This window comes from Rhea americana, unplaced genomic scaffold (genome assembly GCF_003343005.1).
Source record: "Rhea americana isolate MKP2758 unplaced genomic scaffold, rheAme1 scaffold_4, whole genome shotgun sequence".
Classification (NCBI taxonomy): domain Eukaryota; kingdom Metazoa; phylum Chordata; class Aves; order Rheiformes; family Rheidae; genus Rhea; species Rhea americana.
In genome coordinates, this window is record NW_028186534.1 from 3,384,649 (window position 1) to 3,400,431 (window position 15,783).

At 57.8% G+C, this 15,783-nt stretch overlaps 1 protein-coding gene across 1 annotated transcript in view; it reads left to right on the plus strand.

Annotated features, from left to right (window-relative positions):
- The window catches only part of SRC (SRC proto-oncogene, non-receptor tyrosine kinase), a 15,555-nt gene extending 5,606 nt beyond the window's left edge, over positions 1-9,949 (plus strand). Inside the window, exons 3-11 of the mRNA XM_085313960.1 lie at positions 1-98; positions 618-721; positions 2,125-2,274; positions 3,142-3,297; positions 3,746-3,925; positions 4,054-4,130; positions 4,713-4,866; positions 4,982-5,113; positions 5,981-9,949. The exon at positions 1-98 is cut by the window's left edge and continues 1 nt beyond it. Coding sequence (XP_085170086.1) covers positions 1-98; positions 618-721; positions 2,125-2,274; positions 3,142-3,297; positions 3,746-3,925; positions 4,054-4,130; positions 4,713-4,866; positions 4,982-5,113; positions 5,981-6,189 — 1,260 coding nt within the window. The 3' untranslated portion in view covers positions 6,190-9,949. The remainder of the gene's footprint in view (positions 99-617; positions 722-2,124; positions 2,275-3,141; positions 3,298-3,745; positions 3,926-4,053; positions 4,131-4,712; positions 4,867-4,981; positions 5,114-5,980) is intronic.
- The last annotated feature ends 5,834 nt before the right edge of the window (positions 9,950-15,783 follow it).

A 15,783-nucleotide genomic window follows, 5' to 3' on the forward strand; every position in this document is an offset into this window, starting at 1 on the left:
GAAGGCGACTGGTGGCTGGCTCACTCCCTCACCACCGGCCAGACTGGCTACATCCCCAGTAACTACGTCGCGCCCTCGGACTCCATCCAGGCTGAAGAGTAACTGCCGCCTTTCAGGCCGTTAACGCAAGCGCGCAGCGGAGAGCCCCGCCGAGCGCTTCGCTGCCCGGCGCGCCGCTCTGGGCGCCGGCCCCCGCGGGCGCCTCTGCTTCCCTTGGGCCCCCCCCCCCCAGTTTGAGTCTGCGATCCCGTTAAACGTTTCCTGCCTTTCTTTGAGGCACGGCAAGACGTTAGCGGACGGGGGGCCCCGGCGGAGCCCCTGCGCTCGGCCCCGTTTCTGTTTTTGCAAACAGCCACGTAACGCCGCGTAAGGAAAGCGCGGGCGCCGCGTTTGCAAATGAGGGGGCCAGCGAGCGCTCCGGCAAACGCCTCCGTCCTTACGGGAGCCCTGGGGGCCAGTTAGGTCTCCCAGGACCGTGCCCGTCCCGCGGCAGGGCCGCAGCAGCGCGTGTCCCCCCCCCCCGCGCCGTCCGTCGTGTCCTCCGCTCCCCGAAACGCGGGCGCGGGGCGCCGGGGCTCGGGCACCGTGGGGCGCGAGCCGCTCGCTTGCTCTCGCAGGTGGTATTTTGGGAAGATCACTCGGCGGGAGTCCGAGCGGCTGCTGCTCAACCCCGAAAACCCCCGCGGGACCTTCCTGGTGCGGGAAAGCGAGACCACGAAAGGTGAGCCGGGCCGGCGGGCGCCGGGGGCGGCGCGGGGGCTGCCGGCGCCCCCCGGGCTCGGCGCTGCCCGCCACGCGCTCGCCCCTGCCTCCCCCTCCGCCTTCCTTCGGAAAGTGGGTCACCGCGCCGGGAATAGCCGGGTAACCATTAGCAACGGGGGCTCGCAGGACGGCGGCAGCGCCGAGCCGAGCCGGCGGCTCTGGGTCGGCGCCGGCCGCCGCGGGATGCGGAGCTCTGGGCTCGTCGCGAGGGGGGAGCCTGGTGCTTTCCCCGCTTGGTTCCCGCGCTCGGCCCGTCTCTGCCTTTGGGCTTGCGTGTCTGAGGTTCGCTCCCTGCGCAGCGCTGCAGGCTGTGCTGTGGCTCGTTTTTGTTTTTCAAGATGATGCCTTTCCTCCCCCTCCTCCTCCCAGCATCCAGAAGGGAGCCAGAGACGTCCCCTTGTCCGGGGAAAGTCCTGTCTTTTACCCGTTTTGGCCCCGACGGCTTATCTGCCGAAATGCCCGCRTGCCTCCGAGGCCCTGGGGAGCGGGAACGGCAGCGTTCCCGCTCGCACCGGCTCCGTTGCCGGCCGCGTGCGGGACGGAGGAGAGGCGCTAGCGGCGTTGCCCCACGGAGCCCGGCCGGCGCCGCGGAGCTGCGGAGCGGGTCCCCGCRCCAGCGCCGCCTCTCCCGGGCTCCTGCGGCCCGCGTGGGGCTTCCGGCRTCGGTTTGCGAGCTGCCGGCTCCGGGAGGGCTGGGACGGAGGAGGCTCGTCCTTCCCCTCCACTTCCCCCAGTATCTGTTTCTTTTTTGTTGTTGTTTATTCCTAGCTCCTTTATAAGTGCAGGGTCTTGAAAATGTGCTTCCCGGGCACATCACCAGGGCAAAGGATGAATTTTTAGGTCCTTCTTCAGGTCTAACGAGTCTTTGTATTAATTTTGTATCTCCTGAAAGTGTGCGTTGTGATTTTTGAAAGTCTGAAGATGCTGTTTCTTACCTGGAAACACAGTTTAGCTTTGACTCCAAACGCACCTTTGGGAGAAGCTCCGTGATGTGCTGTTCTATTTTGGTGCTCTGAATTCGGCACTACTTAMCTTATTCCAGTGAAAACCATTTGCTTCAGCGGAGGCGAAAATCCGCGCCCGGGTTCTGGAGCGGGCCGGCGGGTGGGGGCCGCCCCGTGCCGTGCACGCGCGCTCCGGCTCGCGCCCCGCAGAGGCTCCGATCGCGGCTGGCGGGGAGCGCGCAGCCGCGTTAAAACCTGGGGGTAAAAACCCGGAGGCGGGTGTTAGGCAGCCGCCTGCGCGCAAAGGGAGCAGCGGGGGACCGGCCCGGGTTCCCGGCGGGCAGCGGCTCCCCGCGCCGCGGCCTCGCCAGCCCGGCTGCCCGATCGGCCCCGAGCCGCCGCTCGCTCTCGCCCGCAGGCGCCTACTGCCTCTCCGTCTCCGACTTCGACAACGCCAAGGGGCTCAACGTGAAGCACTACAAGATCCGCAAGCTGGACAGCGGCGGTTTCTACATCACCTCGCGCACCCAGTTCAGCAGCCTGCAGCAGCTGGTGGCCTATTACTCCAGTGGGTACCGCAGGGCGGCCCGTGCTGCGCGCGCCCCGCGCCCCGCGCCGGCGGCCCTGGCGCTGGGCGAAGCCGAGCGGGAGCTGGACGTGGCTGCGGCAGGCGGGGAGGGCGGCGAGGCGGAGGCAGGAGGGGCGAAGTGGTGACTGAGCCCGGCTGCGGGAGGCAGCCCYGGCCCTGGCCCCGTCACGGCTCTCCCACCCGCTGCGGCGGCGGGGCCGGAGGCGGACCCCTCTTGGGCGTCCGGCGCTGTCGTTTTCAGCGGGGAGCCCCCATCCCTACCCAGCGTTTCCCTCGTGAGCGCGGGTGCAGCATCGCCGGCTCGGTAGGGAGCCGGGATGAGATGCCGGCCCAGGGGAAGGAGCCGCGGGACGCGTCAGGGCTGGGTGCCTGGAGAGGGGGTGGCGTTGGCCTCAGCGGCGCTGCTGCGGCCAGCAGAGAAGCTGGTTTCCAGCCCGAGGAGACAGGATGTCCTCAGGCCGGAGCAATAACTCTGCACCCTCCCTTCGTCCTTGTCCTCCTCCCTCGAGGAGAACGAGAGCCCCTGCAGTGCTCGGGCTTGGGGAACACGGTCAGAGGAGCCGCTGGCCGCCCGGAGCTGCTGCCTGAGCGGGCGCGCGGGGTGCGGGGTGCGGGTGGGGGCTGCCGTCAGCACAAGGAAAGCGGCCGTCGAGAAGCGAGCGCCGAGCTGGGGGCCCCGGGCCAGCAGAGGAGGAGACCCAGGCGAGGGGCTGCTTGGGTTTTAGGGAAGAGGGGAAGGGGCTGGGATACAAGTCCCCGAGGCGTTTGCCTGGGAAGACGTGGGGTAAAGCTGTCGTGTGTCTGAACGCCCAAGTGTCACGCTGGAATTCTGCCCTCGTGCCCTAGAGCACGCCGATGGCTTGTGTCACCGCCTCACCAACGTCTGCCCCACCTCCAAGCCCCAGACCCAAGGCCTGGCCAAGGACGCGTGGGAGATCCCCCGGGAGTCTCTGCGGCTCGAGGTGAAGCTGGGGCAAGGCTGCTTTGGAGAAGTGTGGATGGGTAAGGACTGCTGCCGCCCCGYACGTGCCGGGCCCGTGGGCATCGGCCCTCGCCCCGGGAAGCCACGCGGAGCCAAGGCGGGGTGGACATGACCAGAGCGGCTGCTTTTGCYGTCCTCTGCAGAACGGGCTGCGATCTCTCCAGCCCAAACAAGATCCTCCCAGTGAGATCTTGTGAAGCTTGGCCAGTAGTGAGTCTGGGTGGTGTCTTTGCCTGTTGGCTCAGGGACTCGGGGTGAAGAAGGAGGTGGTTGCAGGGGGTGTTTCCTCTGCTTGGGAGCTTCCTGAACAGGGGTTTGCAAGGATGTGGAGTGGCCCAGAATTAGCACAACATCTCTCCCCGGCCTTCTCCAGATGGCTTAAACCTCTGGTGTTGGGGGGAGCAGGGACACAGCCCCATGCTCCACAAACGGAGGCATTCCCTGAGCAGCCTCAATCTTGTGCTTCAGGGACTTGGAACGGCACCACCAGAGTGGCCATAAAGACACTGAAACCTGGCACTATGTCTCCGGAGGCATTCCTGCAGGAGGCCCAGGTCATGAAGAAGCTCCGCCATGAGAAGCTTGTTCAGCTCTACGCAGTGGTTTCAGAGGAGCCCATTTACATTGTCACTGAATACATGAGCAAAGGTGAGCACCTCCAGACAGCAGGAGCTGCCTGGGCAGAGCTGATCCACCAAGCTCCTGAACCAGGAGCATCCATGTGRCCGAGCTGACTGTGCTCCTCCAAAGGGCACTCACTGCTGTCTTTCTCACAGGGAGCCTCCTGGACTTCCTGAAGGGAGAGATGGGCAAGTACCTGCGGCTGCCCCAGCTCGTGGACATGGCGGCTCAGGTGRGTTTGGGCTTCCCTGGGTCTCTGAGTCCTTTGGCATCCTGTTCAGGCAGTGTTCTCCAGGCTGTTGTGCCCATCACATGGGTTCAGCTGCTGTCAGGTTGCAGGGTGGTTGGGAGCCTGGCGCAGCTTGTTGGGAGGGAAATGAAATCCCACTTGGGAAAGCCATACGAGGAGCCTGTGCTAACCCCTCTTCTCCAGCAGCTTTGGCTGTGGTTGCCACATGAGTGGGTCCTGCTGGTGCAACCCTACACCGGCGGCTCCAGATAGGCCCCAGTCTGGGACCAGCATTTTGCACAGTGCCTGGGGGAAGGAAGGTTCCTGTCACCACAGGGCATCCCCAGCCAGCTGGCGCAGCCATCGCCATGGGCCTGCGCGTGCATGGCTGTTCTCGAGCAAGTGGCTGCTCCCATGTCCTGTCAGCTGGGTCTGGCCCAGCTACAGAGCTGTYCCCCTGCAGGGTTCCTTCCTCCAGGGTGCTGGCAGCTCCCTGAGACCCTGATGTCACCCAGCAAGCATCGGGGTGCTCGGATGTGCCAGGTCCCATAGCTGCTTCTCATGCTCTGCTCTGCATGGCTGCAGATCGCATCCGGCATGGCCTATGTGGAGAGGATGAACTACGTGCACCGCGATCTCCGCGCGGCCAACATCCTTGTGGGTGAGAACCTGGTGTGCAAAGTGGCTGACTTTGGCTTGGCGCGCCTCATCGAGGACAACGAGTACACTGCCCGGCAAGGTACGCGTTGGCTCGCTGCTGAAGTGAGGCCACCATGTGTTCCCAGAGCTGCTTACAACGGGCTCGGGCCCTGCTGCTTGCCARGAGCTGTCCCTCACGGTATCTATCCGTTCAGGTGCAAAGTTCCCCATCAAGTGGACGGCCCCCGAAGCGGCTTTGTATGGCAGGTTCACCATCAAGTCGGATGTCTGGTCCTTTGGCATCCTCTTGACTGAGCTAACCACCAAGGGCAGAGTGCCGTACCCAGGTGAGAGCGGGCACTTAACAGCAGAAATTATTGTCACCTTAGCAATGTCCTCACKCCGCTGCCCTCCAAGCAGCACTCCCTGTGGTGTTACGTTGCCTCCCATAATCGTCTTAGTAAAAGAACGAATTTATGGGATGTGTCTCCTGCTGTTTGGGCAGAGAGGGCAGTTTCAGAGGGCGAACTCCCTGTGCTGCCCCATCCCTAGGTCAGACCATGCTGTGTGGGCCTCGGGACAGCAGGTGGCAAGCAGCACATGGCGTAGGAAAGTCAGGTTTCAGCACCATGCCAACCACAGAATCACAGGAGTGCTGAGGTTGGAAGGGACCTCTGCAGATCATCTAGTCCTATTGCCCTGCTCAAGCAGGGTCACCTAGAGCAYGTTGCCCAGGACCCTATCCAGGCAGCTTTTGAATATCTCCAAGGATGGAGAMTCCACAACATCTCTGGGCAACCTGTTCCAGTGCTCTATTATCCTCACAGTAAAGAAGTTGATGGACAGGTAATTTWAAGAGTTGGAAGATGTCAGTGGGCCAGGAGCAGTTGTCCTGCCCAGCCTGAGGAGGCTGCTGCTGGGGTGAAGGGATGGAATTGTGGAGAAGTGCTGTAATCACTGGGACTGCAGCATCGCAGCCTCCTTCCCTGTCCTGCTCCAGACCCTCAGTGAGGTGATGAGATGTCTGCTAGCAAGGACAAGCARTGCGGGGCTGGTGGGTCCCCTTTCTCTCCCTGCAAGGTGAGCCTTGGGGGCTGTCCATAAGGCTTGCAGCTCACTGCCCCAGCAACATGCCCTTGTGCTCCCCTCTGGKAGAGGTGCTGCTGAGGGATGTGGTCCACTCTCACTTGGTGCTGTCTCCTCTCGACCGGCAGGGATGGTCAACCGGGAGGTGCTCGACCAGGTGGAGCGGGGCTACCGGATGCCTTGCCCGCCAGAGTGCCCTGAGTCACTGCACGACCTCATGTGCCAGTGCTGGAGGAAGGACCCAGAGGAGCGGCCCACCTTCGAGTACCTGCAGGCCTTCCTCGAGGACTACTTCACATCGACAGAGCCCCAGTACCAGCCCGGCGAAAACCTATAGACCTGGAGCTCCTCCTGGCACCAGAGACCCCCTAGGCCTCACAGTGCACGTGGGGCACATGGCTCGTGGAGGTCTACTGTCCTCGCACCCAAGGAGGGTTTTGAGGAGCAGCACCAGGGGCAGGACAGGGCATTGCTTCCAGGCATGGACAGTGGAGGTGCTGGATTCTCCTGTGGCTAATTAAGACTTCTGGTCCCTGTTTAACGAAGCATCGCTGTTCTGCTGGCAAGAGGAGTCTGAAGGCACTGTGCACCGGCTGGGCCGGAGACGTCACTCCAGATGGTGAGCGAAGAAGCGGGCTCACGGGGCATCGTCCCCAGAGAGCCTTCGGCCTTTGCAAGACATTTTCCCCCAGTAGCTCCACGGCGCTTGCGGCAGCTGGCTTTCTGAGTCGGGCGTCAGTGCTGCAGGACACCACCTTCTGCCYCGGACACACGGTCCTTGCCTTCTGCACCCCCTTCTGCATCAGCACAAGTCTCCCTGCCCCACTTCACCTGCCCCTCAGTCCCTCTCCATGCCCCATGCCGGTTGTCCCCAAAGGGCTCGCAGAGACATTTCACTTTGTGGAAGGCAGCAGCCGTTGCTGTTTCTGACTCGGATACTCTTCCAGAGGGGGACGTTACATTTCGGTGCATCCGGGCCCGGTGATGGCCACCTCTTCCATCCTCGCTGTGGTGTTGCTGCAGACGTGGTGTGGGAGCCAGGACACTGGCTGTCCTGCGTCGCTCTGGCTTCAAGCTCTGTCCATACCTTGGGCAGGACTCTGTGGCTAAGCTACGTTAGTGCCTGTGTTGGGAGTTTTAAATCACTGTGTCACTGCTTAAATGTCACTGCTTGTGACTCTGGTGACTTCAGCTATGTTGTGGGGTTGCCGGGGGGCAGTTTGAGTCTTCCAACTGTGTCTGTCCTTCAGCAAAGGGGATCTGTGTCACCTAGGGAGCTACTTCTGGGAACACCACCATGGAAGATGCCACGAGAGTCCCTTCYCTTGCCTCACTGCCCAGCCCTACTGCTTTGGGTGGGTTTTCTTCCATGAAATGCTCCTGGTCTTCCAGCCGATACCCCACAAAGCACGCGAGAACAACGCCAAGCCACTCTCTCCATCCCTCTCACTTTGCTGCAAGGTTTTTCACTGCTAGAGAAACAAGGCTGTAGAGTCACTCCAGACTGTCCCCACGTAGGTCCCCAGGCCACCACGAGGCTGGGGATGCAGCATCCTTGGAGGACAGACCTCTGGTGGGAGCACCCGGGCCGGTTTGCAAGCTGTGGGTGCACAGAGTCRGTCAAGCCTGCCGCGGCACTCCTCCTGCGAGAGCGCTGCTGCTCTGCTGGCCTCAGATTTAAGTTCTAGCTGGTGTGGTTTCCCCATCCCGCCTCACTTCCCTTGTCCTGCACGTGGATGCGGTGACCAGGTCCCTGGGGGCGTGGGAGTGCTTTGGGGGGAGCGTTGGGCTTCGGTTGATGTTTCTGGCTGCCGCTATGTTTTTTAGCAGCCTGCCCTCACTCACAGTGCCACGGGGCAGAGCGAGCGCCATGCCGACGGCTCTGCTGCTGGAGGAGCGTTCCCGGGAAGCAGTGTGCCGCCTAGGAGACAGTCGCAGGCTCATCATCGTCCCACCTGCTCCCAAAGGTCCATCCCCCGCAGGCTGAACCCCCCCACAGCAGCGAAGCCCTAGGGCTGCCGGCGAGGTGGTCGCGGCTGGCCAGCGCTGCAGAGCAGCCCWTTCCTCTCCACGGAAGGAGTGTTCCCGAGCTGCGGCGGGGATTTGTACATAGCCCTCGAGTGGCCTGAGTGCTCTCCCAGAAGTTGACCTAGTTGCATGTGCTTCCCTCCTTCCTATGGTAACGTTAACGTGTGTGTTCGCGGTTGTACCTAGCCGGAGTCCTTTGCCGTGCTGGCTTGCTGGGCTTCGGTTACTGTCACCGCTCCCATGTCCCTGCCCGTAGTCCTGAGATCCTCTGTGCCAAACCCCCCGAGGGACAGGACTGCTGTCCAAGGCATGCGTGTGGGTGTGTGCCTGCGTGTGTGTTGCTCTCAGTCCAGGTGCTTCTTCCAAGAGCTCAGCAGCATTTTGTAGCATCCATCAGGACTAAATGTCTCTCTTTGGTATCACAGCAGCCTGGCCTCCTTGTGCAGAAGGACCTTGGGCCTTGGGCCTTGGCCCCATAGCTTTGTGCACCTCTTGTTCTCTGTCGTTTTTCCCTTGTCCCCGTCATTTGTGAGATGGGGGCTTCAGCCCTGTAGCATCACTGCAGCCCGCAGAGCCAACCCACCTCTCACTCGCTCCCTGGTGCAGCACGAGCATCTTGGCACCTATTTAAAGCCAGGCGGGGGATGCTGTGCWGCCAAGGAGAAACCGCTGCTGCCCCGAGGAGGAGCGCGCTGCGGGCGGCAGCCTCGTGCCCTCACCACCAGCTTTGCCGCCAGCCCCGCGGACGGCAGCTCGGCTCCTCCCGTCGCGCCCCTCCTGCCCGCGGGAGCAGCCGAAGCCATCGGTGCAGCCCCATGTCTTATTTATTGAGTAAGTCCTCGGTCAGTGGGTCGGTTTGTGGATCCTTTTCAATTAGCAACACCTTCAAAATCAGCTCAGATGGGCTCTTCTTGGTCAGTACAGCGTGATCCTGCTGTTGTTGGCTTGGATAGCAGCAACTGTTGTAATGAATTTTTAAATGATTTGAGGACTTAAAGCCCTGTTCTTCCTCCCCAGCACGTTTGCTGTGCCTGGATTCCTGCGGTTTTGCAGGGACTCTTCAAACCTTGTAATGTTTGGGGTCCTTTAGTTTTTGCACCTCTTGGACGGTCACACCGCCACCATGCAGAGAAATCCCTTCCTCTTCCAAAAAGGACGCTGCGAGGGCTGTCCTGTGCCATAACTCTGCATAAGTTACATGCGATCCCCATCCCAGGAGAAATCCCTTCAAATTGTAAGTCGGAAATGTGCAAAAGCCAGATTTGACCTGAAAGCTGGGAGAGAGCAAAGGCAAATGCACATATTAATGTTTAGCCCTTCACTTCCTTTAGCGTGTACAGTGTCTTTTAAGAGCAAAGGGGGGCTGCAACGATGGTAAAACACTTGCTTCAGTCCTGGCTCCATCAGGCTTTTTGCGACAAGTGGCAGAGCGGTAACTCACCAGTAACTTGAGGAAGACCTGGGTTTTTCTGTTTTCTCCTGACTTTTGGCAAGCTTTGATGAAGCGAAAGCGTGTCGACTTTTCAGGGCAGAAGGTAGTGACATGACCCCGGAGGAGACCCCGGGCAGCAGCGGTGCCCCCCGACGCCTCCGTGCTACCCCTTGCAGCTGGCGTCACGCGGAGCTGCGTGGACGAAGGGACTCTCCTCCGTCACCCTTGGTGGTTGCCAACTTGCTTTTTAAGCCAGTAAGCCTGAGGGGGAACATCTCCTACCTAATGATGCTCTCTGGCATTGATTGAGGGGGACAAAAAGCGTCATTCAAGGTATTCTCTTCTGCTGTCAGAATTTTTTTTAAACAGTGTTTTGTAAAATCTCCAAACAGCTATGCAGAGAACATGTGGATGTTTCTCTTTCCCCAGCCCCCCTCTATCCCCACCTACCTTTCCCAGTGTCTAAGTAAAATATTTAGCTTTTCTTTTTTTCTTTGAATACTGATGAAACTTTGGGAAAAACCTGAAAATGTCCGGCGTTGTGGGTGGCAGGGGTGGAGATGCTTTGAAACTTTAATGTTGGTGTAAATACTTTGCAATTTGATAATTAAATACAAACAGACCTCACCAAAARAAAGGGCGTAGCTCGTGTACGAACAGGCTTGTTAGCGTCCCCGTCGCAGGAGTCGCGACAGCCGGGGGGCAGCAGAAAGCCCTACTGCAGCCCGCGGGCAGCGCGCTGACGAGCGCCAGGCCTGCTTCGTTAGGGGAATTGGCAGGGGGCCGGCGGGGATCCCGCCCGCGCCGAGTGGGGAGCTGATCGGCGGCTCAGGCTGCCCGGAGCAGCCCTTGGAAAGCAGGGCTGCCGCCGCCTCGGGGCTTGGTGCGGGGTGGTTTAACGCCACGAAGTCCCTGCGCTCGGCTCCTGCGCGCTGCTGCTCCGATCTCCAAAGGTGAGTGACTCGGCCTTACCATCTCAAACGTGGCATGCTTTGTGTTTTACTTTCCTTTAAAGCAGTTAAGTAATGTTAAGTCGCTTGGTCTGTGTCTGACTCGTGGGCTGATGCATCAGCCAGTGTGGCCGTCTCTGGAAGGGGGGGGGGGCATGAGCTTTTGGGGCTCTTTGCTTTTCCCTGCGGAGCCCCCATGGGACAAGCCTGCAGAGAGAGAGGCGCAGGCACGGTGACCCGGGCCAGATCCAGCAGCAGCAGCAAGGGTCTCCGGGGTTGCACCCAGCAGATGTGGGTGAGGATTCGGTGCTCCCCAGCCCTGCCTGCAGCACAGCTCGTTCGTTGCTGTTCTCCGTCCCCTTCGCTGCCCGGAGCAGCTTCCTTGCACCGGGCCCAGCCCCGTCTTCCGTGGCAGCTGCTCTTAAGACGGTGACTGGGGTTTTCCTCGCATGCAGCCAGAGAGATCAGAGGAGACAACTGCCCTTTGTAGGGAAGATGGACGGATAAGCCCAACCGCATGTAGCTGTGTCAGGGAGAGAGCATTTGGCAGCCCGCGGGCTAATGGCCCTGGGGAGCAGCCGGCAGCCCCCCGCTCGGCTGTGCTTGGAGGCCGTTCCGCCGGCCGCAGAGGAACCCCTCCCGACTCCGGGGGCCSCGGCGAAAGCCAGCCCGCGGCAGCCCCGCGAGAGCTGCCTCCGGAGCCCCGCTCCGGGCAGGAGACGAGGAGTGGGGCCGCTGCCGACCCCGCAGCGGGGATGCCAGCAGTCGGCCCTCGGGCTGCCTGGCCTCAGCCCGGCAGATGCGGCTGGGGATTACACCGCTTACCTCCTTAACAGACTTAATCTGGCTGTTTGTTTTCTGCTCCTGTTTTGCCCCTTAAGCTGTGGAGAGGATTTGGGTGTTACGCGAACGGCGGAGGGGGGTCTGGGCTGCTGGCTGCCCYGTGGGCAGGGCTGGATGTGGTAGGTGCTGGAGGAAGCTGGCCGAGCACATAACCATGCTGGGCCCTTCAGTGGGGCTGTGGGCAGGGAAAATGGCAAGGAGGAGTTGTTCTTTGGCCTGAATGTCCACTTCATTTCCCCTAAAGCTCAGTGCAAAGCCCTCGAAGTGCATTGAGTCCTGGCTCTGGACCCAGGCTCCGAGATGCAGAAGGTAGAAAAGGCCTGCTCGTAGGTGGGGGGAGGCCTTGGCCGCCCTGTGTGCCGAGGGTGCCGTGGAGCAAATCCTGGCCCCTGGCTTGTCCCGGGGGTTCTGCAGTCTCTCTCACAGCCCAAAGCTGCTAAAAAAGGAGGTTTTGGGTGTGGAGGCAGAGAAGTGTGTCATAACAGGCTGGTTCGTAGAAAGGCTGTGTCCCGTTCTGGGCTCTGCTTTGTGCCACAGCACCAGGCTCCTGGGGCTCCTCAGCGGTGGTGGTCCAGCACCGGCTGTGTCTGCTTGCTTGTTGGTAGCAATGAGTAAATGGGATTCCCCTGGTGTGCTCTGGCTCGGCGGGTGAAGCCTGCCTCTGGCTCTGCTGGACTCTGTCCTCTGGGTCTCGTATGGCTGTGTAAAGAAGCAGCCCCCCAGCAGCAGCAGGGACAGGCGAAAGTTCACGGTGTCCAGTGCTGCTCTGTGAGGTCTGGGTGGCATCTGGATAGTTTGTCCTTCCTTGTCATACTACTAGAAGATTTGCATTTGCTCAGAGATGAAGCAAAGCCCTCTCACCAAGGGGGAAGGGCTAAAGTCCTTACCTGCTGTGCTGCTTATCTCCTGTCAGTCACTACGAGGAAGGAAAAGGCTTTTTCTGTGCAAGGAGCAAGAGCCCCCAAAACGGATGTGCTCCGGCAGGCGAGGGCAGGGCTGGCGTGTGGCCCAAAGCATCATCACTGCTTCCTGGGAGCAGTGGGGCTTGGTTGGGCCAGCCTTAGCGTAACAGCATGAGGGGATGAGTTTAAAGGCTTTGGGGCACCCCTGGACTTAGCTGCCTTCCCCTGAACTGGTTGCTTCCAGCTGAAATTATTCCTGGCTGCAATCAGTCTCTCTCCTTTGGCTGCTCCTGTGTTAACAAGGCAGCCAGCCACATCGCAGGCTCCTATCGGTATAAGCAGGGAGAGCACSGAGGCAGGAGGAACTAACCACCCAGCAAAATGTCAACTGGGAGAGGAGCACCCGGCAGGGAGAAGCAGAGCCAGCCTCTCCTAAGGGTAGGCAGCACCACCTTTCTGCATCTGGGGGAAGGTCAAGAGGAGAGGAAGGAAGTAAAACTAGCAGAGCTTCTCCTGCTCCAGCCTCTACGGACTCTAAGACAGCTTTATTCTCTCTTCCCTCCCCCTAGATTACAAAGCCTAAAAAACCCAAATTGATGTTAGCCAAGAAGTGTCAGCTGGGACAGATGAGTGAGCAGGTGGGTGATGTGTCCAGCCTACCCCAGAGCTGGATGCAGGTTGAGCTGGGATTGCTGCCCAGCCAAAAGGGAAAGAGCGCGTCAGAGCTGAGGACTTGACTAAAGCATCCCTGAGATGAGTGGATGTGAGCCTGAATCCCTGGCAGACCTAGAATTCAGAAAGCCAGTGTAGCCTGATAGTAACAGCCAACCCTGTTGGACCTCTCCAGGAAGCCTTGCAGTGCCCAAGTCACTCTCGTTACAAGAAGTGGTGCAGAAATACTATCTCTTCAGAGGTGAAGTGGTGAGGCGGTGTGAGTGAGAGAAGCCCTCAGGACTCTGAGGCTGCAGTGAGATTCCCAAGGCTTACTTGGACTAAGTTGCATCTCTGTTTATATGGAGCTGAGCTTGTTTTTTCTCCATTCCTGTACTTGCTCTGTTGCTGGTCTGTTATATGACCTAGAAAAGAAAATGATCTCCCCTTCAAATGGAAAGGCAAAGAATCAGCTTAAAGCTCCTGCTCCCTGCATGTGGGGAACAAGGCAGATGGATGCTTTATAACAACACAAGGTTATGAAACCTATTCTATGCCAAATCCCTTCTGGGCAATGTCCGAGCCAGACAGGACATGGCATGACACAAGCAGTTGTGTTTTAATCCCCACTGCTTTAATAGTCATTATTGTAACTACTCATTTGGAGCACCTGTAAATCTGCGTGGCTCCTGCAGTACAAGGCCAGCCTCTCCCAGAAAGGAGATCCCTTCGTGCCTCTGGAACGATAATGCAGGATCGCTGGAGTAGTTCATAGTCCGCCTGAGGTATCTGGCTTCCCGCTTCGTAATAATCTTGTGTCAAATGACAGAACTGCTCAACTGTCATTTTGGCAGGACAGCTCTATGGGGACATAGCTGAACAGAGATGTTTTGCTAACTTCTGTGTCGCTAGCGAAATGCTTACCTGAGAGCACAGAGACTAGGTTTGTATCGCTCAGTCCAATTTGCTGTGTGCAAGTGGTGGAGCTCCGATGCTGCTCAAAAGCTACTGGGTTCACACTGTTTGGCAGTTGTAGGCTGCTGCTTTATGGTATCTTATAGAGAAGATGGTCTGGTGAGTGGGGCATTAGCATAGGATGTTAGACTTGGTTGGATTCCCCACTGTGCCTGAGGCTTTCTGTCTGACCACGACGAAGTTACTTTGATTTTTTTTCCATCTTAAAATGAAGATAGTATGCTGAAGTGTGTCTGAAGACCTTAAGATGGTATTATCTGATGATAATACTTAAGATGGTATTAATGCCATCATCAAAGCACACGCTTTACCTATGTTACCTGTTGAGATGGGAATGCTGTTTACAAAACAAAATTCTTGGGGCAGCTTCCCCCTCTGAAGTGGTTTCCTCCAAGTCAGATCCCTTAGAGGGGAAAGGCTACAGTTGTGCATAGCCTTGCCGAACGGATGTGTTGAATGGGATGTACAAAGCGAGGGCTTGCTCTCATCTAAAAGGACTGTCTGGCTTTGTGACTAAGTAAGTTTTATTTAAATTGTAGTGGAGTGGAACCTGGCAAGATAGCAATAAAAATGTACTCTTTAAAAGAATTGACTGCATTAGCTTAAACTACCTAAGTTGCTCACAGGGCAGACAACAATCTTGCCATAACTTGCAAATGAGACGTCTTCCTTTGGTACCAAGTCTGTTTCCTTTGTACTTTTTTCCTTATGCTATAGCTAGTATCGTGACAACTCCTGGAACTTGTTTAGGCATGACAGGTGATAGAGCTGTCTGTCATATCTGTTCTAGATACGTACATTAAAAAAAATGCTAATACTGCTCTGCCTTAAAACCTTGACAACTCAGGCTTAGTTGCCAGGGCTTAGAGAGGGGTAGAAGCAGCCGGTTTCAGTTCCAGTAGATCACAACTGCGGAGCACGAAATGCTACTTGCAATGGTCTGTTGAGCAGAAACCTCCAGTTTATTTTAGGAATCACTAGTACACTTAAGAGTCTGCCCACCGCTCGGGTAAACAGTTAATGAGAAATCAGTATGGCATCTGCAGAGCAAACAGGCTCTGTCTTTTGCTAGAGACTCTCTAGAGTTACTCTGCTGGGAACAGAACAATACAGGGAACACATGATTGCTGGGCTAAGGCATCTGGGATAGGCAGCAAATGTATCACACTGGGCAGAAGTCCATAGACCAAAGTTTATAAAGCTTTATTAAACATTTTGAACAGCTGTGCAATGAACAAACAACACTCTGGAAGTTTCACAATCTCATAGCTTGAACTTCCTCAGGACAACAGCCATTTCTGCTGCTCTCCACTATGAGACTCAAGTGATGTATGCTGTGAGGAGGTCTGCACAGCAGTGGCCGCCTAAGATCTACTCCCCACCACCCAGGCTTCCTGAGGCCCTTCTGCCAAGGGAAAAAGGAGACACCGAGCACTTCTCTAGCCTCTCCCCTTCTCCATTCTGTAGTACCAGCAACTTCTGTCACTTGTGGCCTGCAAACACTTGTCATTGAGAATGGCTGAAGTTATTATTCAAGCCACGCTCCACCTCAGGATCCTTTCCTGCCCTGCCTTTTGAGTTAGCATGACTTTTTTTTTCACGGTGAGGTTTATCAAGTGGCTTTAAAACCCCCCACATCTTGCACCATAACCGTTCTTTATCCCAACAGTCAATAACTCAGTAAAGCCTAGAAATCTAGGAGGAGAAGAGGCAGTCTTCACTGCATGTGAGTCTTTGTAAAAGCAGCAACATAACTGAGGTTTTTTTCAGGCTACGATCTTAGAGCGTAAGAAGTTCAGAAAGCACTTGGGCAGTGCACACATCTCTCTTTGGCAGGATGAGCAGGAGGAGATGACTCAACTGCCTCTGGCTCCAGCAGCTTTTGGCCAAGTGCATCTGTTAGCTGTTGAGCTTTCCCTTCATCAGCAAGGTTGGAAGGCTGGCTCCCCGTAAACAGAAAGACGGAGAGAATCTTGTATACTTGAGCAGAATCAGTGGGCTGAGAGCCCAAAGTCAGACCACCGTGGCCTAATGCAGACGAGTGAGTGACCCAGAACTCCACCATGCAACAGTTGGACAGAGGCAACAGTTCCTTCTTCCACCGGTTCTCAGTTAGGAGGGCTGATGCCCATTCCCAATGATATGGGAAG